The 26,451-nt window shown below is 36.2% G+C and overlaps 1 protein-coding gene across 1 annotated transcript in view; it reads right to left on the bottom strand.

The window, feature by feature from the left end:
• KLHL20 (kelch like family member 20) overlaps positions 1 to 26,451 on the bottom strand; it is a 64,202-nt gene that overhangs the window by 23,726 nt on the left and 14,025 nt on the right. Inside the window, exons 3-7 of the mRNA XM_047076989.1 lie at positions 21,982 to 22,555; positions 8,727 to 8,885; positions 7,628 to 7,722; positions 4,965 to 5,080; positions 990 to 1,173 (exon numbers count right to left, since the gene is read on the bottom strand). Coding sequence (XP_046932945.1) covers positions 990 to 1,173; positions 4,965 to 5,080; positions 7,628 to 7,722; positions 8,727 to 8,885; positions 21,982 to 22,555 — 1,128 coding nt within the window. The remainder of the gene's footprint in view (positions 1 to 989; positions 1,174 to 4,964; positions 5,081 to 7,627; positions 7,723 to 8,726; positions 8,886 to 21,981; positions 22,556 to 26,451) is intronic.

Below are 26,451 nucleotides of genomic sequence, written 5' to 3' on the forward strand. Positions count from 1 at the left end.
CCAACTTGGATGCCTTTTATTTCTCTGTGTTGTCTGATTGCTGAGGCTAGGACTTCCAATACTATGTTAAACAACAGTGGTGAGAATGAACATCTCTGACGTGTTCCTGATCTCAGGGGGAAAACTCTCAGTTTTTCCCCATTGAGGATGATACTGGCTGTGGGCTTTTCGTATACAGCTTTTATGATGTTAAGGTATGTTCCTTCTATCCCGACTTCCTTGAGGGTTTTTATTAAGAAATGATGCTGTGTTTTGTCAACTGTTTTTTCTGTATCTATTGACAGGATCATATGGTTCTTATCCTTTCTTTTATTAATGTGATATATCACATTGATTGATTTGCAAATATTGAACCAGCCCTGCTATGCTGCAGGATTTCACAGACATGTTTAAGAAATGCCAAGAATCACTGTAAATCAGCACAGCTGAATGACAAAGGGTGTACGTGAGCCAGAAGCCAGAAGTTATTAAAAATCAATTACTGTAGAATTCTAATGTGCCAGGCACTGGGATAGATATGGGAAAAGACATTTTAACAATGATAGCCAATCAGATATGTACAAGTATATTCAAAATACTTATGAAAGAGCAGAGGAATGAGTAATCAATAGTCTGTAGGGAGTCAGAGAAGGCTTTATATAAGAAGTAAAAACATTGAGTCTTGCAGAGATATTCCAGGGAAGAAAGAACAGCAAGCATATGAGTAGGCAAAGAGAAATAAAAGGATTTAGCATGCCCAAGGAACCACCGGCAATTTGGTGGGTCTGCAGTAGCATTAGGGAATAGGGGTATGCCAGGGGAGACAGACTGGAAAAATAGGTCAGGTGGAAGTTAAATTATAAAGGACTCATATGTTATGCTAAGTGGTCAAGGCTGCCAACTAGTAGATGCAATACTAAAGCAGCAAAACACATTTGTTTCCTGGCTAACATCTCAAGTGAAAACTACATGAATAGCAGAGAATAAAATTTGAAATTGACCTTACTTACCTTTCAACACTATTGAGATATGAGGATCCATCATGGCCTCCTACTGCATACAGCAGGTCATCAAGAACACTGACCCCAACTCCACATCGCCTTTTGCTCATCGAAGCTACCATTCGCCATTCATTGGTCTGTGGATCATACCGTTCAACACTAGAAATAGCATCTCCACTGCACCAGCCACCAACTGGGGGAAGTAATACAAGTGGTCAAGAGAATACTTGTTCTAATGCACAGAATGTATCACTCACTTCAAAACTTCAAATCGTGACCTATTGCTTGGACTTACCAAATATCTCTAGAAGCAGGTCAAAACATAAGTTATGACTTTTACTTATTCCACTGGGGTTGCGATAATCTTTAATTTTCTAAATAAATCCATTTTACAGAGAACAGCAAGGACACCAGTTTAAGTCAGATTGGGAAGTAAGTGGCGTTTAATGGATAAAACACTGAATTTAGTTAGAAGACTGGAGTTTGAGTGTTACCTCTGCTAAGTGATGTGATCTTGAGAATATTTTATAAACTACCTTATTTGTTAAATAAGGAACAAAAATTTTAAAATGAAATAATAAATACATTAAACTGCTTTCTAAAGAATAAAATACTACATAAATGTAATTTGTTATCGAAAGCTTAAAGAACTAAAACCTGACAAAAAATAACCAGCATTGGTGAGGATGTGAAGAAAAGGGAATCCTCATACACTGTTAGTAGAAGCATAAATTGGTGCAGTCATTCTGGAAAACAATATGGAGGCCTCAAAAAATTAAAAATAGAACTATCATATGACCCAGCAATCCCACTTCTGAATATTTATCCAAAGAAAATGAAAACACTAATTCAAAGAGAAATATGAACCCCTATATTCAATGCAGCATTATTTATAATAGCCAAGATATGAAAGCAACCTAAGTATCCATTGACAAATGAATGAGATATACTATATATACACAATTGAATATTACTCAGCCATAAAAAAGAAGGAAATCTTGTCATTTGCGACAACATAGTTGGATCTAGGGATCCAATCAAGTGAAATAAGTCAGACAAATGCTGTACAATTTCACTTACGTGGAAACAAACAAAACAAAACAGAAACAAACTCATAGATACAGGAAACAAACTGTTGGTTACCAGAGTGGAGAAGGGTTGGGGGGCGGGCAAAGTAGGTGAAGGGGATTAAAAAGGTATAAACGTCCAGTATAAAATAAATTAGTCATGGGGATGTAATGTAGAGCATAGGGAATACAGTCAATAATATAATAACTTTGTGGGGTACCTGGGTGGCTCAGTCTCAAAAAAAAAAAAAGAACTATAATTCAGAAGCCTAGTTTTCTTTTTATTCTACTGGGGAGGGGGATTTTGACTCATCTATTCACAGTCTCTTAATAGGTCCTCTTATAACTGAAAATAACACAAAAATTCTTATGATTTATGCTATAAAATACTTTACTTTCTGTTTAATCTACACTCTATAGAGAATTCTACATTATCCAAACTGACATTTAAGGTCAGGAAATGTTTTGAAGAAACTACATTTTTCATAACCAGAATAACAAGTTCAAACTGAGTTCCACAGAGCTTCTCAGAGTGCTCCCTGAATAAAGAAGTGGTTATAGCAGATAATTTTAATTTATTATCCTTTCAAATCATCTCTATTCCAATCCAAAATAAGGGCTACATTATGGAGCTTAAAAAGTGAGGTCTAGGGGCGCCTGGGTGGTTCAGTCGGTTGAGCGTCCGACTTCGACTCAGGTCATGATCTTGTAGTCGTGAGTTCGAGCCCCGCGTTGGGCTCTGTGCTGACAGCTAAGAGCCTGGAGCCTACTTCAGCTTCTGTGTCTCCCTCTCTCTCTGCTCCTCCCCCACTCATGCTCTGTCTCTCTCTCTGTCAAAAATAAATAAAACATTTTAAAAAATTAAAAAAAAAAGCGTCCAAAAATTAAAAAAAAAAGGCTCCTACTCCAGCTATTAAAACAATAGCCAAACAAAATAGTTAATAGATCTTCATAATAATGGACGTAACTCCATAAAGATGGTCCTACTACTAGAATTCCCAAAAACAACATGACATCATGAAGACACAGGTACCACAAATAATTAGATTTTGCAGCCTTCTAATTTCAAAATAGACCATCAACTTTCAAAAGTGGGAAAGAGAAACTCTAAGACTGCTCTATGGGAGAGCAAGGATGCAGATGTATGTAGGTGCGAGCATGCAAATGTCTGTGTAAACCCACATAGCAGGTGAATATGATCACGCATACATAGGAATAAATAAGAATAATAATACAAATTATAAATCTATTAATAACAGAAACATTTGGACACTAGATGTATGGGAGAATTCAGTGCATAATGAATTAATAATTAAGTTTGAAATCTAAAACAAAAATAAAGAAATTCTTCAAAAGAGAAAAAAAAGTCTGATGAGGACTGGAGTGAAAAAGAAAACCTGGCATCAATTTTCTTCTTGCAGAAATACTACAATCCTCTACATGAAGAAATTTAGATGAAAAAACTTAAAAAGAGAGAGCTAAAAACATAAATTATCAAATTTTCCTTCTAAAAATATAGGGGAAAATATATTCCCACATGCCAAGAGAAAATTAAATTGGGAAGAAAAAGATAGGCAGTAGTTAGGCTGATGGAAAAGGATACTAGGCCCCAGAGATTGCACAAAATTCCCTGATGAAAAGGAATAGAACACTTCATATATTAAAATGGGACAAAAGAATCCAAGGATGTCTACATCTAAGGAGCCATGGAATTAGTGAAAGTTGGGAGCTTAAATACAAATACTATGCGTCCCGGTTAGCTCCATGAATCAGAATTAGAAAAAAAATTCAGAGAACTTGCTACAGACTGAATGTATGTATGTCCCACCAAAATTTATATGTTGAAATCTAGTCCCCAGTGTGTTGGTATTAGGAGGTAGGGCCTTTTCAAGGTGCTTAGGTCATAAGGGCAGAGCTTTCATGAATGGGATCAGTGCTCTTATAAAGGAGACCTCAGAAAGTTCCCTTGCCCCTACCTCCATGTAAGAACACAGCAAAAAGATAAGAAGACCAACCTCCATGAAGACGCAGGTGGGCCCTCACCAGACATGGAATCTCCTGGTGCCTTAATCTTAGACTTCCTAGCCTCCAGAACTGTGAGAGATAAATTTATGTTGTTTATAACCACCCAGTTTCTGGTTTTCTGTTAGAATAGCCCGATGGACTAAGACAGAACTAGTAAAAAGTAGTTTGATGCAACTGTGAGAAAGCTGTTATTCGGGTGAACAAGGGAGCTGAATTTACATGGATGGAAGTGACATCTGAGGATGAAAGTTCTTAAAGATTAAGGAGCAGAGAGTAGGAGCAAAATGATACAGCAGGCTGTCTTGGGCTCAATCTAGCTCAGTGGAGCTAGCAAAGTGTGTAACTGTTTAATGTAAGATAATGTTTTGTTTTTTAAACTTTTTTTAATTGTTTACTTATTTTTGAGAGAGAGACAGAGTGTGAGTGGAAGAGGAGAGAGAGAGGAAGACACAGAATCTGAAGCAGGCTCCAGGCTCCGAGCTATCAGCAAGCATGGAGCCTGATGTGGGGCTCAGACCCATGAACCACGAGATCATGACCTGAGCCGAAGTCGGATGCCTTAACCAACTGAGCCACCCAGGCCTCCCTGTAAAGATCATGTTTTTTGACAGTTCTAGGTAATTATGAGGTGACTTGCACACTGGTATATAAAAAATGCATATGACTCATTTTAACAAAATATCTACTGCATGACATTTTTAGACTTACATAAAAATAGAGCACTCTTGGAGAATACCAGTGTTGGATCATGAGTTAAGGAGTCAAGCTACATGGTAACTTATTATGTGTCTCTTATGACAGTGGATATCACAATTGTCCAAAGGACTACTCAAATGACAGTTTAACATGTAGGAAAACATTCAGTTTAATCAGAGTATATTAAGACCCAAACCTGCGAAGAGTACTTCTCCACATCGGATAGGTTTCCGTGGTCTTGTCCTTGGTCCTTGCATCAGTGGTCGTTCTTGAGGTAAGAGGAGATAGTTTTTAGCTTCATCTACCAAGTCTCTGTGGAGAAAATTCTGCCTTTATTCCAAATGTCTAAATAATATTGTTAGTCAAATTCCAATATGGTTTAGGAATATGTAAATTGGCAAAGGGGAGCAAGCATAAATCAAACCAAATCATGAATGCCAGCCAATATTAAAAAGTCACAAACATGAGAGAAATGATGCCAGTCATACTATGAGTTGTAAATTGATTGGTATTTCCATCATGACTTCCTATCTTAGTGCAAATTTAGCCTGAAACTCATTATGCTTGGGACCACCGATAACTTACGGGAAACTAAAATTTACAACTCAATTACCAACCTGCATAGTTATTGCTTTCTCATGAATTTTACTAGATTCTGCAGGATACTGGCAGAGTAGCACATCAGCCTTGGCACTAGATAGTTGTCAGATTAATTAAATAATAAAACTAAGTCAAAAATTGGATTGTTAAGAAGAAACAGTGTACTGTCATTTAATATTAATTTGCTATCTGGTACTGTATGAAATGGTTTACTTTCAGCAAGTCTACTGAGGAGGAACAATTTTTTTCCCTGTCTCTTCAGGTACTTTCTGAGAAGAACCTAGTAATTACACTTGTTAAATACAATATCCTAATACAAACTATTCACATACATACTTAGCTCACTTGAGTCCTCTCTTTGAGTGATTCAGGACCTGATTAGTGCAAACTCTGTTCTTTCCCAATCTTGAAAGTGTTTCCTAAAATATATTTTCATTTCTCTAGCTTTTTATGCTAAAAAGAATAATTTATTCCTGCAGGACCAATCCCAAGCATGACCCAATAATGTACTTCCAATATGTGGTTTTGATAGGGCCCCTTTTGAGTTTACTTATCCTAAAAAAAAACAAACAAAAAACAAACCCCAAACCAACAGCTCCTCCCCACCCAAAACCCAAGCTGATGACCAAGAACTTTCTCAAGCTTCCTCAGCCTTAAAAACAAAGACTGGGATCTCTTAATAGCCAGTTTTTAAGTGTTGAGGATTTATAGTACTCTCCTAGAGACAGTACTATAGAGCTAAAACTTAGCAAGCCAACCCAAAATTAATAGTAACAATGAGAACACTTATAGCTATGTGTCAGTCCTTGTTATAAGAGTTTAGTATATATTAACTCAACAATCCCCACCACTGGGGGTACTATTATTGTCCCTACTTTACAGATGAAGAAACCATAGCAGAAAGAGGTTAAGATAACTTGCCTAAGGTCCCACATCTAGTAAATGGTGAGGTCAGGATATCAGTAAAGGGTTTCCTTTAAAAGTGACTTTGGAAGTACCTCTACTTGGTGCATCAGAATCAGTACAATCTGATTTATGTTTTATGGATGGGGAGCACTTTTGCATTGTTTCTTCAGATTTCAGAATCCGTAATTCCATATGGTTTTCCTTCTTCTACTATACATACTTGAGGGAATTAATTGCCATTTGTCTGGTTTTTATTTAAAATACAAATATCAGGGCACCTGGGTAGCTCAGTCAGTTAAGCATCCGACTCTTGATATTGGCTCAGGTCGTGATCTCGCGCACCTGAGATCAAGCCCCATGTTGGGCTCTGTGCTGAGTGGGGAGCCTATGTGGGTTTCTCTCTCTCCCTTTCTCTCTGTCCCTCCCCCACTCGCTCACACACTCTCTCTCAAAATAAACAAACATTTAAAAATAAAAAAATAAAACCCCAAATATCTAAAACCCCCTCTGACATTTTTCTAAGGGACAGGCTTCAGATTATAGAAGAAATGCAAACGAATCTACGTGTTCTACTTCTGTTCTAGGGATTCCTAACACTAAAGCAAGTTTCTTTAGTCACTGAGGGAGACCCAAAGGTCAATATATTTCAAGGAGTTCTTTTCATTTTTATATATAGAACATGCTAGGGAAAAAATGGTTAAAAACACCATATAGTTTGATTTGAACCTAAATCTTAAAATCTATCAAACTGGGAAAAGTAATTTATCAATTTGTGTCTATATTACAGAGATAGCCCAATAAAATAGGTGTTTTGCTTATGCTATAGAAGCATTTAGAATTTGTTTCACGAAGAACATCATGAAACTACCCCACCAAGCTCTGGTGGAAACCCTTCCACAGCTACTTGACGAGCAGACCTTTGACTCTGTCCACAACCTCAGAAAGCAAGGCTGGTCCTATTCCCTAAGCAGCTATATGTGATGGAAGGAACAGTGCTCTTGGTACTTTCTGACAGATTCAACAGCGTTATTTATCTCAAGAAAAACATATATTAGCAGAGAATTGCCTCTTCAAATTCAAGCTTGCATTAAAATCTTAGAAATCTACCTCTTTATTGCCACTTCTACACCAATAAGCACCACACATAAAAACTAATGGAATGGAATACTGGAAGCTCAGTCCTCTCTTCTTCCATCTCCTCCTCTTGACCCTAACCCAGAAGAAAAACCTGTTAAATACTGCTCTGGTGTCAGCACTAAGAAATACAACATTTAGGAAGCAACACAAATAAAGAAATTAGAAGAAAACAGAAATGCTTAGTTGTTGATTTTTCCCACCCAGGGCCATTCATACCTGCACTCCTCATCACTTTTGATGAGGGGATCAGAGCCTACAGTGCCCACCAGGAACTTGGGACTAAGCAAAGGCAGACGAACATGCTGGAGCACCTAAGAGATAATAAATATCGTTAAAGGCACGAGCTCCCACCTGCAAGATATTTAACAGCATACGTAACACAAGTTCCCATAGTCTTTCCACTTGCTTTGGGATCTAACTGAATTAATTTGATTTAATTAATAAATAATTAAGATAGAGGGAAGGCATAAATACTAAACCTAAGTTTATTCCATCAATCCAGTAATCAGAATAGTCAGAAAATTGAAAGCATACTAATATCATTTTAGAATGCCACTTTGAGCTTTCAGCAATATGTTTTTAAAAAAATTTTTTTTTAATTTTTTTTAATGTTTATTATTTTTGAGAGAGAGAGAGAGATAGAGACCAAGCAGGGAAGGGCAGAAAAAGAGGGAGGCACAGAATTGGAAGCAGGCTCCAGGCTCTGAGCTGTCAGCACAGAGCCCAACGCGGGGCTCGAACTCACAGATGGCGAGATCATGACCTGAGCCGCAGTGGGCCGCCCAATCGACTGAGCCACCCAGGCGCCCCTAGCTTTCAGCAATATGTTATAAGCTCTTCTATAATTAGCTTATATAACTGGACTGAAACAATCCAGAAGAATATCCTATTAAACTGCTAAAGACTATAGTCATAATAACAAGAACATTAAACATTCATTTAGTGACCACTTACGGCCCATATCATCCCTTTACTCTTCCAAATGTGATTAGATTTCCAAGTCATAAGGAAGGGAAGCACGATAATTGCCATCCTTGCTTTCTTTTGTTCATTTACACCTTTAGGTTCTGACTTGTGCTATAACCCTAATCTAGAGTTGATGCAAAATAGAGAGGAAGCCAAGGAGCAAAAAGTTCAAAATGATAAACACTTAAAATGCTTCTAAACACTATCTTCTTGATTATTTGGGATAGATGGTGTCTCTTACAGTCTAATATAAGGGACAGTGACAATCGCTTATTTTTTGTAAGTCAAACATTTATTATTTCATCCAGTACAAAAAGGGCAGTTACTTGAAGAAACATTTTCGCCATACCTGGGGTAACTGAGGACGTCTTTCTTGAATACTGTATTTGACCCAGGCCATCACTGCATTGAACACCTGTTCTTCACTGCGAACGTTTAGTTCATCACTAGATATTATATCAATGAGCTGATTGGCTGGAAGCAACATGAACTCTTCACTTTCCATCACCTGTTCAAAGTTCGGTAAGAATAAAAGAAAAACAACTGTGACCACATTTAATTTACTCTTGATGATGATTTACTTGTCACTGTAAGTTCATCAGTTGTAACAAATGTACCTTTCTGGTGCAGGATGTTGACAATAGGGATGGGAGTGTGTGTGTAAATGGGGTACATGGGAACTCTGTTCCATTTAGCTGTGAACTTAAAACTGCTCTAAAAAAATAACATTTATTCATTTAAAAAAAAGGTGGGGAACAAAGGAAAGTACTGAGGACACAATTAAAATTTTAGAAATAATAATTTGTGATTCAAGCAGTTTAAGAAAAATAAAATCTGTTTTTCTAAAATGAAGTATCAAAATCTACATTTAACATTAAAAATAAATGAAACTAACTACATCAAATTATAATTCCAGAACTATGAGGCATATAAAAAAAATCAGAAAAAGCTTTCAGAGGAGGATAAGTTGCTGAAAGAGAAACACTAAGGGGCCAGTTTAAAAAAAGAATGAGGGTGTCAGCAATTCCACAAGCAAGAATGAATATACTGAGGAGAGAGACTCATGAAAACTTCAGAGGATCAAACCACTCTGATATACAGATATCAGAATGGAGGCGAAATGGCAACAAGGATATTACCTTGTTGTGCGGTCCAGCCACAAATCCCAATATTTTGTATATCCTGCCATCAGTACGTAGAGTAAAAGGGTCAGGGTGCAACGTGGAAGAGGGAAACAGTCAATGCTACCCTCCCTGTGGTTTGTTCTCATTCAGAAGATTGTGCTACACATGATGTCTATTATCAGCACAGGAAGAATACAGTTAGGAGTGACCTCCAATGCAGATGATGTATTCTCTTAGGACAAGGTTTTTTCATGCTCATCAAAAAGAATATTACTGGGGCACCTGGGTGGCTCAGTCAGCTGCGCGACTGACTTCAGTCAGGTCATGATCTCACAGGTTGTGAGTTCGAGCCCCATGTCGGGCTCTGTGCTGATGGCTCAGAGCCTGGAGCCTGCTTTGGATTCTGTGTCTCCCTCTCTCTCTGCCCCTCCCCTGCTCAAGTTCTGTCTCTCCTTCAAAAATAAACATTAAAAAAAATTTTTTTTTAAAAATCAGAATATTAGGCAGGATACAAGATAAGCCATAGCAATTTGAATATTTGATTAAGACTGTTTTATCCCAAGTACATTAGAAACAAATGCAAATTCTAAAATGAAGCCATTAGGGCCATAAGGTTGGCTATACTTGTAGTGGAAAATATTAATGAGCTCTCCAATTTTTATGGCACAGGTTTTCAAATCATCTGAGTGAGACCCTTGGGGTTCAGGAAATAAAATAGGTTACCTCCATATTTTAGCTGAGGTTGCTTACCCAGGTAACTTAGTAGTTAGAATGACTGCATTGTATTCTCTGTGGCACAGCAAATAAAAACAAAGGACATGCTTACACTACAAAATTACTTGTTGTGTATCTGAAACTTGTATTTAACTGGGCACCCTGTATTTTATCTGGCAACCCCAACTTGGCGGCTATAAAATCAAAGCAAAATTCGAGGCCTAGCCCTAAATTCTGTGTGCTGGCCTTCACAGCATGCAGAACTGTAGTCATGACTGTATCTTCTTTCCTTTTTTCTCTTCTTCACTCTGATCTCTTAACTTAAACACAAGTGTGGTATCATATCTCTTTGTGAAGCAGTGCCTTAACATTCTTTTGGATCTTGTTAAAATATAAATTCTTTTTCCTAACTTAGTGATTATAAACCAATGATCACTAAGTTTAAACTTTATGAACAAAGCACTATTATATTCACTACTTACTGGAAACATTAAATGGCAAGAAGACGTGAAAATCTATGTTAGAAAATATTTGTTTGACAACAAAGAGTCAAACTAATACTTTTGATAGTCTAATTAAACTGTCACTTCTCCTTTTTCCACCAAGAAGAAAAAAGATACTAGTGATCTACCATTAGAGCAAAGGATAGACTGGAGTCTATCCTTGACCAAACAACCAGGTTAAGAAAATAATGCTTTTTAAAGTATCTGTTTTTTTTTTGTTTGTTTGTTTGTTTGTTTGTTTTAATTTTTTTTTTTCAACGTTTATTTATTTTTCTTGGGACAGAGAGAGACAGAGCATGAACGGGGGAGGGGCAGAGAGAGGGAGACACAGAATCGGAAACAGGCTCCAGGCTCTGAGCCATCAGCCCAGAGCCCGACGCGGGGCTTGAACTCACGGACCGCGAGATCGTGACCTGGCTGAAGTCGGACGCTTAACCGACTGCGCCACCCAGGCGCCCCTAAAGTATCTGTTTTAAATAAAAGTTTATAGGAGATCTGGATTTTAAGTCCCACACTATTATGGTAATGAGCTTACTTTTAGTTTCTTCTAATGAATGGAGATGCAATTTGAAAAATGAATAAAGCTGAAAACAATAAAAGTGAATAAGCAAAGTTAACTAGAGTTGTTCTACCAGGAGTGAATGGCAAACTTAATGTTGAAAGACAATTTTTTAATTTATCTTTATGGACAAATGACACTGTATGAATTAAGCCAGGTCTAATGAAAAAGAAGGAAATTAAATAGACTTAAGTTAGAAAATGATTCAAATGAGTCACATGTGTTAATGCCCTAAATGGTGACTTTTTTTGCATCTGCACAGAACTAGTGCACAAACAAGTGCATTCTACTCCACAAACAAGGGGATTTCATTATGGTATAAATCAGGTTCATTTGAAAGGCAGGTTCAGAACTGGAAGGGATTCCAAATCTTTCTCTGTTAAGGATATTCTTCAGATATTTGCAACTACCATCAGATGTAAAACCCAAGCTATGGTTAAAGCAGGAATTTTTTTTTTTAAGTTTATTTATTTTGAGAGCAAGAGGAAGCACAAGTTGGGGAGGGGCAGAGAGAGAGGGAGACAGAGAATCCCAATCCCATGCTTCGTGCAGAGCGTAAGGGGGCTGGATCACACAACCATGAGATCATGACCTGAGTCGAAATCAAGACTTGGACACTTAACCAACCGAGTGACCCAGGTGCACCTAAAGCAGGAAAATTTTTAAAAATCAACCTTATTTATTTTAAGTGTACAGAACAATGAGTTCTGATAAATGTATATACTCATGTAACCATGACCACAATCAAGATATAGAATATGACCATCATCCCCAAAGCAGGGAATTCTTAATATGGGATCCAATGACTTTTGCAAATTATTTTGGAAATTCTCAGTGGTAGCAAATCTTTAGTTTTAGAGAGTGGATTTTCGTATGTGAAGACAGTGGGAAAGGGGCACCTGGGGGGCTCAGTCCATTAAGTGTCTGATTCTTCATTTCGGCTCAGGTCATGATCTCACAGTTCATGAGACAGCCTCGCGTGGGCTCACACTGACAGTGAGAAGCCTACTTGGGATTCTCTGTCTCTCCCTCTGTCCCTCCCCGCTCGCACACACACACACGTACATTCTCTATGTCAAAAGAAATAAATATTAAAAAACAGTGGAATGAAATTAAGAGTCAAATCTGTTTAAAAAAAGTATGAAGAATTTAGGTTATTTTGAATGGGAAATTAAGTGTTACTATAAAATAGTATTAACTTAATGGAGGTATAAACTCCATTTAGTCATGGTGTAGTCACTTCCTATATTTAGTTGGAATCAATTTAGTAATATTTTATTAAAAATTTTCCCATCTAAATTAATGAGAGATCTCCATCTTTAGTTTTCTTTTAACATCTGTTTTTTTTTTAATGTTTATTTATTTTTGAGAGAGAGAGAGAGAGAGAGAGAGCACAAGCAGGGGAGGGGCAGAGAGAGAGAGAGAGAAACAGGGAGACACAGAATCTGAAACAGGCTCTAGGCTCTGAGCTGTCAGCAAAGAGTCTGACCCGGGGCTTGAACAGCAAGATCAAGACCTGAGCCAAAGTCAGACACCCAACTGACTGAGCCACCCAGGCACCCCAAGTGTCTATGGTTTTGATAGCAGGGTATTTTGTCCTTATTTGGCAACCTCCTCCTCCTTTTTCTGGAAGACTTTCTATAGGATTAGTATTATTTCTTCCTTAAATGTTTGATAGAATTCACCATCTGAGACAAGCATTTTCTTGGTGGGAAGGTTTTTAAATTATTATTTCAATTACTTTCATAGATGTAGGGTTGTTCTGGTTTTCTGTTTCTTCTGGAGTCAGTTTCTGGAATCTGTGTTTTTCAAAGAATTTGTCCATTTCCTATCGGTTGTTGAATTTATTGGCAAAATGTTGCTCATAACACTTCCTTATTATCTTTTTTAATCTGAGGGATTTGTAGTGATATCCTCTTATATCTGATATTGGCAATTTGTGTCTTGTCTCCTTTTCTTGATCTGTATAGCTAGAAGTTAATCAATTTTTTTTTTCAAAGAACAATTAATTTTTTACTCTAACCTTTATCCTTTTCTTCCTTCTACTTACTTTGGGCTTTAATTTGCTCTTCTTTTCCTAGTTTACAAAAGTAATCACTAGAACAAAAACAAATGTTTCTATACAAAAATAAAATTTAACAAGCAAAGAAGACATCATATAGAAAAAGAAATACAGTAAATACAACTAAAGTATATACTATTTATAAAAATATGACAGAGTTGAGAACAAACATATCAGTCATGGCAACAGATAAAAATGCGCTTTAATTCCCTATTTATTTTATTTTATTTTTTTAAACGTTTATTTATTTTTGAGACAGAGAGAGAGAGAGAGACAGACAGACAGAGCGTGAGCTGGGGAAGGGCACAGAGAGAGGGAGGAGACACAGAATCCAAAGCAGGCTCCAGGCTCTCAGCTGTCAGCACAAAGCCCGATGTGGGGCTTGAACCCATGAATCATAAGATCATGACCTGAGCTGAAGTCGAACGCTTAACCCACTGAGCCACCCAGGTGCCCCTTTAATTGCCTATTTAAAGAAAAAGATTTTCAAACTGGCTCACAAAGCAAAACTTATCTCTATGCAAATTCAAGAAAAATACCTAAAACATTATGATGCAAAAATGCTAAAAATAAAGAGCAAATGGGCAAAGATACATCAGGCAAGTGGAAACAACAACAAAAAACAAATAAGAACTGAAAGCCAGGTATCAGGCAAAGTAGAATCAAGACAACAAAAGAATGAAATCTGACAAATGAGGATACTTCGTAAAGCTAAAAGTCACAATCTGTAATTAAGATACAGAATTATGGGGGCGCCTGGGTGGCGCAGTCAGTTAAGCGTCCGACTTCAGCCAGGTCACGATCTCGCGGTCCGGGAGTTCGAGCCCCGCGTCGGGCTCTGGGCTGATGGCTCAGAGCCTGGAGCCTGTTTCCGATTCTGTGTCTCCCTCTCTCTCTGCCCCTCCCCCGTTCATGCTCTGTCTCTCTCTGTCCCAAAAATAAATAAACGTTGAAAAAAAAAATTAAAAAAAAAAAAAAAGATACAGAATTATGATTATATATGCATTAAGCAACACAGCACCCACCTGTATAAACTACAGATGATGCAAAGAGAAATAGATAATAGATGTTAGATAGACACTAATAATAGATGACTTTAACACACAGGTCTGTGGACAAAGTAATATAAAAGAGCTAAGCAACACAATCAATAAGGTAGACTTTATGCATATATATCAAATACTGTAAGAATGAGACTAGAAAATATACCTTATTTTCATGCACATATGGAATAGTCAGAAAAACTGATAATGTGGGACTAAAAAAGTCAGTAAATTTCATGAAGTAGAACTACTAAAAATAACACTGACTGCCATGCACTAAAATTATAAATTAAAAAAAAAACCCACCTAAAAATTTAAAAATTTTCTATTAATAGTTCTCGGTAAAGAAAAATGCAGGGGCTCCTGGGTGGCTTAGCCGGTTAAGTGGCCGACTTTGGCTCAGGACATGATCTCACAGTTTGTGAGTTCGAGCCCTGAGTCAGGCTCTGTGCTGACAGCTCTGAGCCTGGATCCTGCTTTGGATTCTGTGTGTCTCTCTCTCTCAAAAATAAATGTTTAAAAAAAGAAAAAGAAAAATGTAAACAGAATTACTTAAAACAACAATAAAACGAACAGTAAAGATAAGAATCTATTAAATGTATTTAAAACAGTGATCAGAGAAAAACTATGGCTTTAAACACTCAGAGTACTTAAGGTAAAAGAATGAAAATGAATCAAATTCTCAATCAAATAGCTAGAAAAAGAATACAGCAAGCCAAAAGAGAACACAAGGAAGGAAGTGACAAAAGTAGAACATTAATGAAATAGACACAAAAATTACAGATTTAATTAATGAGTCAAAATATTGATTCTTTGGGAAAACATGAACAAAATAGACATACCACTAGCTACCTTTTTCAAGGAAAGAAACATTGAAAGTACACATATACAAAATACAAAATATCAAGGGGTAAATAACCATTGATGAAGAAATTTAAAAATTAAAAGAAATTTGTACACCTCTATATAAATAAATTTGAAAACCTAGATAAAATTGATAATTTTGTACGGAAACATAGTCTACCAAAATTGAACCTAGTAGAAAGAGGAAATTTCATGGAACGGAGAAAATGATCAATAAACTACTTTACAAAAAAGCACCACACCTAGACAGTTTCACAGAGAAATTCTACCAAACTTGCAGGGAGGACATAGTCCCAATGTTGTACAAATTGTTTCAAAGCACTGGACATGAAAGAAAACTTCTAACTCATTTTCATTAAGTATAACATGTATATCTAACCTGATAAAGATAGCACAAGAAGGGGCGCCTGGGTGGCTCAGACAGTTAAGCATCAGACTTCATTCAGCTCAGGTCATGATCTCATGTTCTTTGAGTTTGAGTTCTCTCTCTCTATCTCTCCCCACTTGCACTCTCTGTCTCTCAAAAGCAAACGAACATTAAAAAAATAAAAATGGGGTGCCTGGGTGGCTCAGTTGGTTAAGCATCTGCCTTCGGCTCAGGTCATGATCTCATAGTTTGTGAGTTTAAGCCCCACGTCGGGCTCTCTGCTGTCAGCACAGAGCCTGCTTCAGATCTCTGTCCCCCTGCCCCACTCTCTCTCTCTCTCTCTCTCTCTCTCTCTCGCTCTTAAAAATAAACTTAAAAAAATTTAAAAAATAAAGAAAAAATAAAAATGGAAAATAAAACTAGCACAACTTCTCATGAAAAAGATAGTACAAGAAAATTAAAGATTAGTAACACTTATTAGTATCAACACAAAGACATTGTCTACAATATTAGTGAATAGATTCCAACTCACATTAACAGTCCACCATGACCAAAATGTGTGTACTAAAAACACAAAGATGCTTTAATTTTAGGACTTCGTTTAAAAGAATTCATAATAATGGGTTTAAGGAGAAAATTCATATGATTATCTCCATAAATATTGACAAAACCTTTGACAAAATTCAATACCATTCCTTATAAAAAAATATCCAAGAAAATAGGAAGTACGTGAGTACTTCCTTAATATGATAAAATATTCACACTTCAATCCTAAAACCAGTATATTCATTAATGGGAAAACACTAAAGTCATTCCTACTAATGCCAGAAACAAAGTATGTCCAATATTTCCATTACCATTTAACATTTTACTAGAAGTATTAAGCCAAACAACTGGGAAAAAAAAAAAAGTCATTAACAACTGGAGAAGAAGAAATAAAACTATCGATATGCAGATGACATGACAGGATGTTCAGAAAACTCTAAAGAATCAGTGTAAATAACTCAAAGAATAAAAAAATCCAGTAAAGTAGCTTTCATATACATTAATGGTAGTTGGTTAGAAGCTATAGTAAAGGGAAAAAAACTTTACATAGCAACAAAAAATACATTTAGAATAACTTAAGAAATGTAGAAAACTTAAATGAAGAAAACTATAAAACATTCCTGAGAGATAAAAAAACAGAACTGAAGAAACAGAAAGGCATCTCTCATTTTTGAATAGAACTCAACATCATAAAAATAATTATTCTTCTTAAGTTAACTTGTAAATTAATGTGATGCCAATAAATATACCAAGTTTTCTTCTCAAAGCTGGAAAAGGTGATACTAAGCTCATTTCGAAAAATAAACATGCAAGAAAGTTAGGAAAACACTGAAAGAGAGAGTTATACGGTAGTGGTATTAGCCCTACTATGTATTAAAATATACTACAAAGCCTCAATAATTAAAACATTGCAGGAAATAGCATGGGGCTGCTAAATGGCCTATAATAGAAGGTCTAGAACCAAGCACACACAGAAATTCAGTGTATAATAAAGATCTTATCTCAAATCACTGTTTCAAAAAGATTTTTAAATAAATGGTATTGGGACTAAATATTTAGAAAAAGATAATAGTAAGTCCATATTCCACACCCTACACAAGATAAACTCAGATCATACACATACTAGAAAAAATATGGGTGAATTCCTCTGTAACCTAAGTGTAGGAAAATCCTTTCAAATTTTGCCTCAAAACCCAGATGCAAGAAAGTAAAAGATTTATGTATTTGATAATATTAAAAAAAAAACTTTCCATGACCAAAAATTACCATAAGTAGAGTTGAAAGGCAAACGTAAACTGGGAAAAAAGAGTTTGTAACTTGTAGCACAGAGAGAAGGCTATCACTGTTAATGCAGAGAGAACTTTAAAACACTGAATAGAAAAAAGACTTAAAAATCTAACAGAAAAATGGGCAAAAGATAATAAATAATTCATAAACATGACAGATATGAAAGATACTCAACTTTACTTAAGAGAAATGCAAACTGAAACACTCTGAGACTCCACTTCCCATCTATTAGACTGGCAAAAATTCAAAACGTTGACAATATATTCTGTTAGTGACTCTATCAGGAAATATTCACCCTCATATTATTATGGCATATATTACGGTCAGAATGGTTCATCCTCATAGAGGGGAATGTGGCGATATTTAACAAAATTACACATGCAGTCAACCTTCGGCCCTGCAGTCTGATTTCTAGGAATTTATCCTGAAGATAAACCTTCAACAACACTGAAATATTCATACACAAGTCTATTCATTGCAGCATTATCTGTAATGGCAAAACACTGAACACCATGCAAATGCTCAAACAGGAAATTGATTGAGCAACTTTGTGGTACACACAAGGAGAACAACGCTGCTGTGGAGAGAGAACTGTGAACTGATATGGAACGAATTCCAGAATAAATTAAGTAGAAGGCAAAGGCAACAAAGAATATACAGAATGCTACCTTTTGTGTCGGAAAGAAATGGAAATTTAAAAAAAATGCATATGTCTGCTTAATTTTGCAAAAATAAGCACAGGAAGGATAAATCAGACTATCAAGCATCAAAATAATAAATGGTAACAAAGGACTATAATCCATTAACTAGAATAAGAGCCTAGTGAGTCCATGATTCTAATCAATCATTCAGAACAAGGAAAATTCTTCCTTATAGCAGAATGTTGATAGAAAAATGGAGTGGTTTTTTCAAATCACCATTTTACAGCCATCATAGTAATGACTGATTTGGGCAGAAATGATCAATGTATATGAGTGAAAATGAGTGAAAGTTTGATAAGGAAAAGAATATTTACATGGATTTGAAGTATCTCTCTGTAAAAGTTTTTACTAACTACAAAACGAAAAATAGTAACAATAGGAAAGAAACTTAGGGGACTCCACTTAACCAAGTGGTTGAAGTTAACACAATCAGTAATGGGACAAATGGATACCATGTACTTCCTGTGATGCACTGAGAATGACAAAGTATCATTATGTAGTATTCCTGTCAATACTGAATCTACCATGAGGATACATCAGACAAACTCAGACTGAGGGATGTTTTACATTAATTGGCCTATACTCTTAAAGGTGGAGAGAACTACTCCAGATTATCAAGAACTCAGAAAACATGACAACTAAATGCAGAGCAATCATCTGCTCTGGAAATTGGACTGGAAAAAAAAAAATTGTTACAAAGAACAATATGGGGACAGTTGGTGAAACTGGAATGGGGACTATGGATTAAATAAAGTTTTTATTAATGTAAAATTTCATCAATTTGATGAATGAATTGTCTTTAAAAACTTTTAATGTGTGCTTATTTTTGAGAGAGAGAGAGAGAGAGAGAGAGAGAGAGAGAGAGAGAAGGCAAGGGGCAGAGAGAAAGGGAGACACAGAATCCAAAGCAGGCTCCAGGCTCTGAGCTGTCAACACAGAGCCAGATGTGGGGCTCAAACTCACAAACCACGAGATCATGACCTGAGCCAAATCAGATGCTTAACCAACTGAGCCACCTAGGTGCCCCAATGAATGAATTGTCCTAAGAGACTTCTATGTTAAAAGAAAAAAATGCCCTTGGTCTTAGGAAATACATACTGAAGTGTTTAAGAGTAAAGGAGTGTGATATATGCATATACTCTCAAATTGTTCAGAGAAAAATGTTCGATATAACAAGCAGAGAATGGTAAAGCTAATGTAGCAAAATGTTAACAACTGGTAACCTGGGTAAGAGGTATATGAAAGTTTTTTCTTATAATTTCTTATAAATTTGAATTTTTTTCAATGAAGTTAAAAATTATTTTTCCAAACTGACAGTTTGAACACTGGTATATTATTGTGATGTACATTTCTTTAATTATGTGTAAGGGTGACTAAGCTTTCATATGTTTATTTACATTTGAATATTTCCTTTCATACATTGCTTATTCATACACTTTACCTATTTTTATATTGTGTTTTTCATGTTTTTTCTCACTGAATTTGTATGACTTTTATGGAAGAAATTTTCTTTCTGTCATGTATGCCCCATGTATGAGTTTGACGCTAATTTTTTGACTTAGTTTATGGTGTTATTGTTGTTATAAAGAACAAAAATTCTCAATTTTTATGCAATCAAATTTACCAATCTTTTATGGTTTCTGAGTTAAATCCTGCCTGAAAAGGATTAAGCCACCGTAGTTTAATTGCTATGAATTATTGTGTTGATGACTTCTAAATTTTAATCTCAGTCTAACCTCTTTTCTAAGATACAGACTCCTAAACTCCGGCTCAGTATCTCTATTTAGACATCTCACGGGTGTCTCAAACTGAATATATGTAAAATGAAACCCATGATATTATCTCCTCAAATTGCTCCCTTCTCCAGTACATTTGTAGTACAAGTTCTCTGCTGAGTCAAACAGTGTGCAAAAGCGTGTAGTTTTGAAATATACTGCCTAATTTTCTTTCAAGAAGGTTGCATTGATTTATGTTCACACTAGCAATGCAGCTCTACTGCCTTGTCTCCATGGCCTTGTCAACAGGGGAAGGAATCAAACTTTTGGATATCTGTAATCTGATAGATTACAATTTTGTAATCTAAGAAATAAAAAATAGTACTTTGGTATAGTTTTGTGTTTCAGTTATTCTGAAAAAGCTACAACAGATTTTCATATGTTTAAGAGCAATCTGAATTTGTTTACTGCCCATTTTTTGGTTAGATCATTGGTCTAGGTTATTGAACAACAGGATCTCTTGCTATATTAAAGAGAGTATTTACTGTGATAGGATATTTACTGTGATAGCTGCAAACAGTTTGCACTTTTTTTAAAAAATGTTTTTTAACTTATTTTTGAGAGAGCACGAGTAGGGGAGAGGCAGAGAGAAGTGGGGGACAAAGGATCCAAAGTGGGCTCTGTGCTGACAGCAGCAAGCCTGATGCAGGGCTTGAACCCATGAACCACGAGATCATGACCTGAGCCAAAGTCGGATGTTCAACCCACTGAGCCACCAAGATGTCCCTGTCTTTTTTTTTTTTTAATGTTTAATTTTGAGAGAGAGAGAGAGAGAGAGAGAGCACGAGCGAGCGTGAGTGGGGGAGGGGTAGTGAGAGAGGGAGACACAGAATCGGAAGCAGGCTCCAGGCTGTGAACTGTCAGCACAGAGCCCAAGGTGGGGCTCAAACTCACGGACTGCGAGATCATGACCTGAAGTCGGATGTTTAACCGACTGAACCACCCAGGCGCCCCCGCCTTTTTTAAAGGATTTTATTTTTAAGTAATTGTGAGGCTCGAATTCACAACCCTGATATCCAGAGTCGCAATGCTACTGACTAAGCCAACCAGGCACTCCCTGCTTTGTCTTTAACTTTTGTCTGGCTACTGTTATTTTGTTCTACCATGCAAAAATTTTTTATTTTTATGTAGCCAAATCTATCAATATTTTCTTCTATGCCTTCTGGATTAGTCAGTTAGAAAGGCCTTTCTCACTTCAAGATTAAAAAGGAATAGCTCCATGTCATCTTCTAATATTTTCATGGTTTCATGTTGTATGAAATGAAATCTTTGATCCATAGGAGGTTATCCTGGTGGAGAGAAGAGTGACTGATATTAAAGTGTAAAAGGGACCATGTCTTTGCTTAAAGCCCTTTAATTGTTTTCTGTTGCTCTTAAGATTAAATTTCAAATTCTTAACATGGTCTATTAACTCCAGTGTGATCGGGCTCTGGTCTTTCTGTAAAATCATTATGTAATGTCTTCCCTTTTGCTCTCTGGGTCTCACTGGTTTTCTTTCAGTTTCTCAATCTAGTTATGCTTTTTCATGTCTCAGAATTTGGCTTGATCTGTTCCAGAACCAAAGTTAAATCTGTCTGTAATATACTGCTAAATCAGAGTTTAATAGTATAGGCTTCTTCTTTGTAGTACCTATTAATTATAATTAATTATTTGTGTGATTATGCATTAATGGCTATCCTCTCTGCTAGATTATAACCTCCATGAGAACACTCTGGGCATCTTGTTTACTACCATATCTTATCATTATCTTTATTAATGAATTAATAAACTGAATACAGTTTATTAATGAATCAGTGAACTGTTTTCTGACTTGTAAACTTGTTTATGAATATGGCTAGGGAGAATCAAATCCCTAAACCTTAACTTTTGCTGACAGAACATAAAATTGGCCTTTAAATAAAAACCAGGCTGAGAATTGATAACTTATTTCTTTGATATTATAAGTTAGAATCCACAGTAAATACCCAAACAGGTACATGTTAGTTAGCAGAACGTGAACTCATATTGCTCTCCTGACAAATACATTATGAATGCATTCAAACCACCAAGTATAACTCACCTCTTGAAAGTTATGTTGAGTGAACTTGTCTGCTATCCTTAGCAACTCACGACATGAATGTGTGTCAGCAAAAGCCCGAATGCCCAGGCAATTAGAAGGATCTAATTGTCTCTTTAAGAATTCACAGCAGGCTTCCTGTATTTCTGCCAACTGGAGGAGGCAAGCAGCTGGCAGAAGGGTCTGAACATTGCCCTCTTCCACAGTTATCTGGGAGGTATACGCAAAGTCAATCAGTAGTTCCATAGCCCTCTCATCTATGTCTCGGATCACTACTTCTGTCTGACGGCTTTCTGCCAATTCTCCTGTAAACATAGCTCGGAAGTAGGGACTGCAGGCTGACAAAATGACTCGATGGGCATATATCTTCTTAGCGCCCACAACTAGCACCACATCGCATAGCTCCCGATGCTTTCTCAGAAGATTAATCACTTCCAAGGTTTGTCGAGGGTGCTTGTCTGAAATATAGGGCATGCGGGCGGGTTGGGGAACCCCTTCTGGCAGTTTATTGGGGTCTCCAAGGGTGCAGCGGCTTGTTACATCCATTCCAGTCTCTCCTGGTCGAATGTTGGTACACCTACAGGAATGGGGGAAGGAGGGAGAAGAGATGATGGCAATATTATTAGAAACTCACTTTTGCCATAAAGTGTTCATAAGTAAAGAGATAAAGAAACCTGCAGGTAATCAAAAGGGAGAACTAAGTCCCCAAAGGGCTTCCATTCTAAGAACACGGGAACTCATAAACTTCCTTAAAGTCTTCTGAAAAACAGCATTAATGCCAAATCAGAGTACTTTCACTATGCACTCCCATAAAATAAAGGACAATTCCTTTTCCATCTCAGAAGTACTCAGACTAGAATGTCTGAGGCCACATCTTTTACAAACTACCTGTAATACATCAATAAAAATTTATGAAAAACATTTGTAAATTATTCTTTCTGCACAAAACAGAGCTATGGACTTTAATTCCTTAATCTGGCTTAGCCAAAATGTTGATATTTCTTTTTCTACAACACAGAAATGTTTCTATCTCATTATAATGGCAATATTTTAGACTTCTCTCAAGTTCAGCCAAAGTTATAAAATATAGCTCATGCTGCATGAAAGGAACAAAAAGGGAGGCCAGGGCCCCTAAAATTAACTTTATATGTAGTACTGTATTTCCTTTATTCTAATATGCATAGTTTTCACAGTTTATACAGGCGATCACAATGGTCCTAAGTAAAAAACAAACTAAAACTAAACTAAAAAAAAAAACTAAAAAAAAAAAAAAAATCCTAAGCACAGGTTACAAAAACTAGTGTTAACAGGATGCTACAGATAATTACTGGTGGCCAGACATTCTTTTGTCTGTGAATGAGAGGAAAGCTTAGATAGAACTTTGTAACATTAAAGAAAACTGAGGTATGGACAAATTATATGGACAAATACATGCTAGACTGTCAGCTAATAAAAGCTTTGCATACGTTTAATGCAACTTACACTACTAAGAAGTTATTAAACGAACCATATGACTTATAAGTGAGGAAATATAGTAAATAACTATGTAGTTAATCATATTAGTTTGTTCCTAGAAAGGGAAAGAATCAAACCAAATATTTTAGAAGCCATTCACAGGGAGAAATGAGTTAAAATTCCCTCCCCTTGTATAAGTTCAACCATAGATGTCTCAAAAATATTTTACCATATCTTAAATTAAGATTTTCTTTTTCCCTTCAAGTCTAACCACTCTGAGGGTTGGGTACTATGGCTACTCTGTACCAGCAGCATAAAGTTTCATACACTGTAGAAAAGATGGGCCTGGGTTGAAATGCTAGTACTGACAATTACTGGGCAAGTTACTTATCCTCTGTAATCCTCAATTTCTTCAGCTGTAAAATGGGCATCTATCCTATATTGGCAAAGATTAAAGGAGATAATGCACATAAAAGCTTCCAGTTCAGGGCTTGCTACATTTTAAATTGCAGCTACTGTAGTAATAGAATTATTACGTTCCTTTCCAATGAGGTCATTATGCTTATCCATATTAGAAATCAAGTCTGAGTTGATATGCTTCAATTAATATTTAAATAAATTTTGAATTAATAGTAATCCAGCAAGTCTGGATTGAAGTTTACCTTTACTTAGAAATCTTTTCTTCACAGTTTATGAACATTCAAGTGGGAAAGAAGATGGCAGGTGAAATAGTTTTTTAGTAGGATTCTTAGGAGCCTCTGTACAAAGATTTTGTTAGACTAATTTGGGGACAGAGATATTAAATCTGACAATAAGCCTCATTTGTTTAAAAGTACCATATATTTCCAACTGTTCCCACCAAATCAGTCAGAATCAAGGAAGGTTTACTATGGTTACAAAAGAAATATATAGGTCCATAAATAGACATTATTCCCCACTTTAGAAATGAATACTTTTCCCAACATTTAATTTTATGTTAGGTATTTGGAGGCTTATATACTTCTGTAGCAAGAGTGCTGTAAATGGGGGCTAGGTTTAGTTGTAAAATAAACTTAGTGTGTCATAAGCAGCACTGAAAAAATGAAACATAAGAAAAAATATTGGCATATATTCCCTTTAGTTCACTGTTTCAACTGTGTGTTGTATACACACACGGATTCATATATATCTATATAATTGGGTCCCTTTGTAAGCTCTATGTTACAGCAATAAATTTAAAAGCCACTGACATAGAGTTCTGACCTGAATTTTGAAGTCCGAAGACACAAAGGCCAAGAGGTTCAAGGAGAAGGAAAAGAACATTTCTCATTTTGGGATTGATTAAGGGTTTGTTGTTGCTGTTGTGTTTGGTGGCTTTTGAGTGGGATGATGGCTGGAGCTCGGGAAGCTACTCTTACATGCAGACTTTGGAAGTCTATAAGTTGGGCATTTCCTGTACATGTAAGTATGTGTTACCCTAACTGTGCTAAAGGACACCCTCTTCAGAGGCTGTAATAATTATTTTCCTTTAAAAAGGGATCTGGAAAAAATGAGGGTGACAGCTCTGTAAATTTCTCAAATTTGATACACACAACATCATAGGATCAGGGTATATGTGTGTTAATAAATTTTACATGTTAATGTTCTCCAGAAATCTTTAAATACTTTTTTTTAGATGTTTATTTATTTCTGAGACACAGAGAGACAGAGCACGAGTGGGGGAGGGGCAGAGAGGAGGGAGACACAGAATCTGAAGCAGGCCCCAGGCTCTGAGCTGTCAGTACAGAGCCTGACATGGGGCTTGAACTCACAAACCGTGAGATCGTGACCTGAGCTGAAGTAGGTCACTCAACAGACTGAGCCACCTAGGCACCCCATCCAGAAACCTTTAAATATGAAAAGCAACCTTGCTTGCTTGTCATAATTTGTTACCTAGCTTGAAGAATGGAGATTGAGATTTGAAATAGAATGCATCATCAGATCATCTAGCATAATACCCTCCTTTAACAGATGAAGGAACTGATTTGGTTAGGTGACTTCTTTAAAATCATGAAACTTTCTTTCAGTAGCACAGCAGGTCTCCTGATACTCTAGGATAAACTACAACTATCTCCTGGGGCACTGTGAACATTTAATAACGTGACTGATGTGAATGTTGGGTTAGGGAAAGAAGGGAGATGTAGAATTATTTAACAATTCAAAGTAAGATTTTCAGTTTTTTTCCTTATGGATATCCAAATTTCTGTACAACTTTTTAAAGCCCAGAAAGCTACAGTTAAACGCAGATTATTTTGGTCTAGTCATCATGAAGAACTTCACCAGTGGACTATCAGAAGAGTCAAGTAACTTGGTAAAAGGACCACAAAATGAATGTCAGGCTTAAGGAAAATAGCATAATAAAATTGAACCTAAGTCTTTCCTTTTCCAGCTTAAAAAAACCTGGGATGGTCTAAGAAATTTTCAGAATTATCTCTAAACATTTCTAAAATAGTCAAAGGTTATTACCTTTTAAAAAGTGATTCCAGGTAATATATAAGAGAAGCAAGTTTATACCTTATGTTCATATTTCATATGTAGAAATTGAGGTGTTAACTTCCTAGGTAAATGCCACAAACTTAAATTGACAAATAATTATAATGGAGATATTCAGATTTTCATAATTATCACACTGTATCTACCAGCATGAAAAAAATCTATGCTCCTCTAAGTTGGTAATTATTCTTTTAACACATATTTACTAATTGCATATAATTTACAAAGCAGTTTGTTTGAAGTGAGAAAAAAATCAAAGGAATATAAAGAGGCAATCAGGGAATCTATCTAGAAGAGGGGATACATGAATAACCAGAGAAAGGGCAATCAGGACACAAATTGTGGTCAGAAAGGCAAAAATCGGTATAGTATTTGTTTATACTGGAAAGATCCTAGATCTGATTGGCATAAGCTACAAGGTTACTTCAAGGGTATGTATTTTTGTTGTGAAGTAGGAATATTACATTGGGTTATTCTGGAACTTAGGTGAAATATCCCATACCCATG

The sequence above is a fragment of the Lynx rufus genome, unplaced genomic scaffold (genome assembly GCF_022079265.1).
Source record: "Lynx rufus isolate CCGP_SWC_20201006 ecotype Redwood Valley unplaced genomic scaffold, mLynRuf1.p SCAF_15, whole genome shotgun sequence".
In the NCBI taxonomy this organism is placed as follows: Eukaryota; Metazoa; Chordata; class Mammalia; order Carnivora; family Felidae; genus Lynx; species Lynx rufus.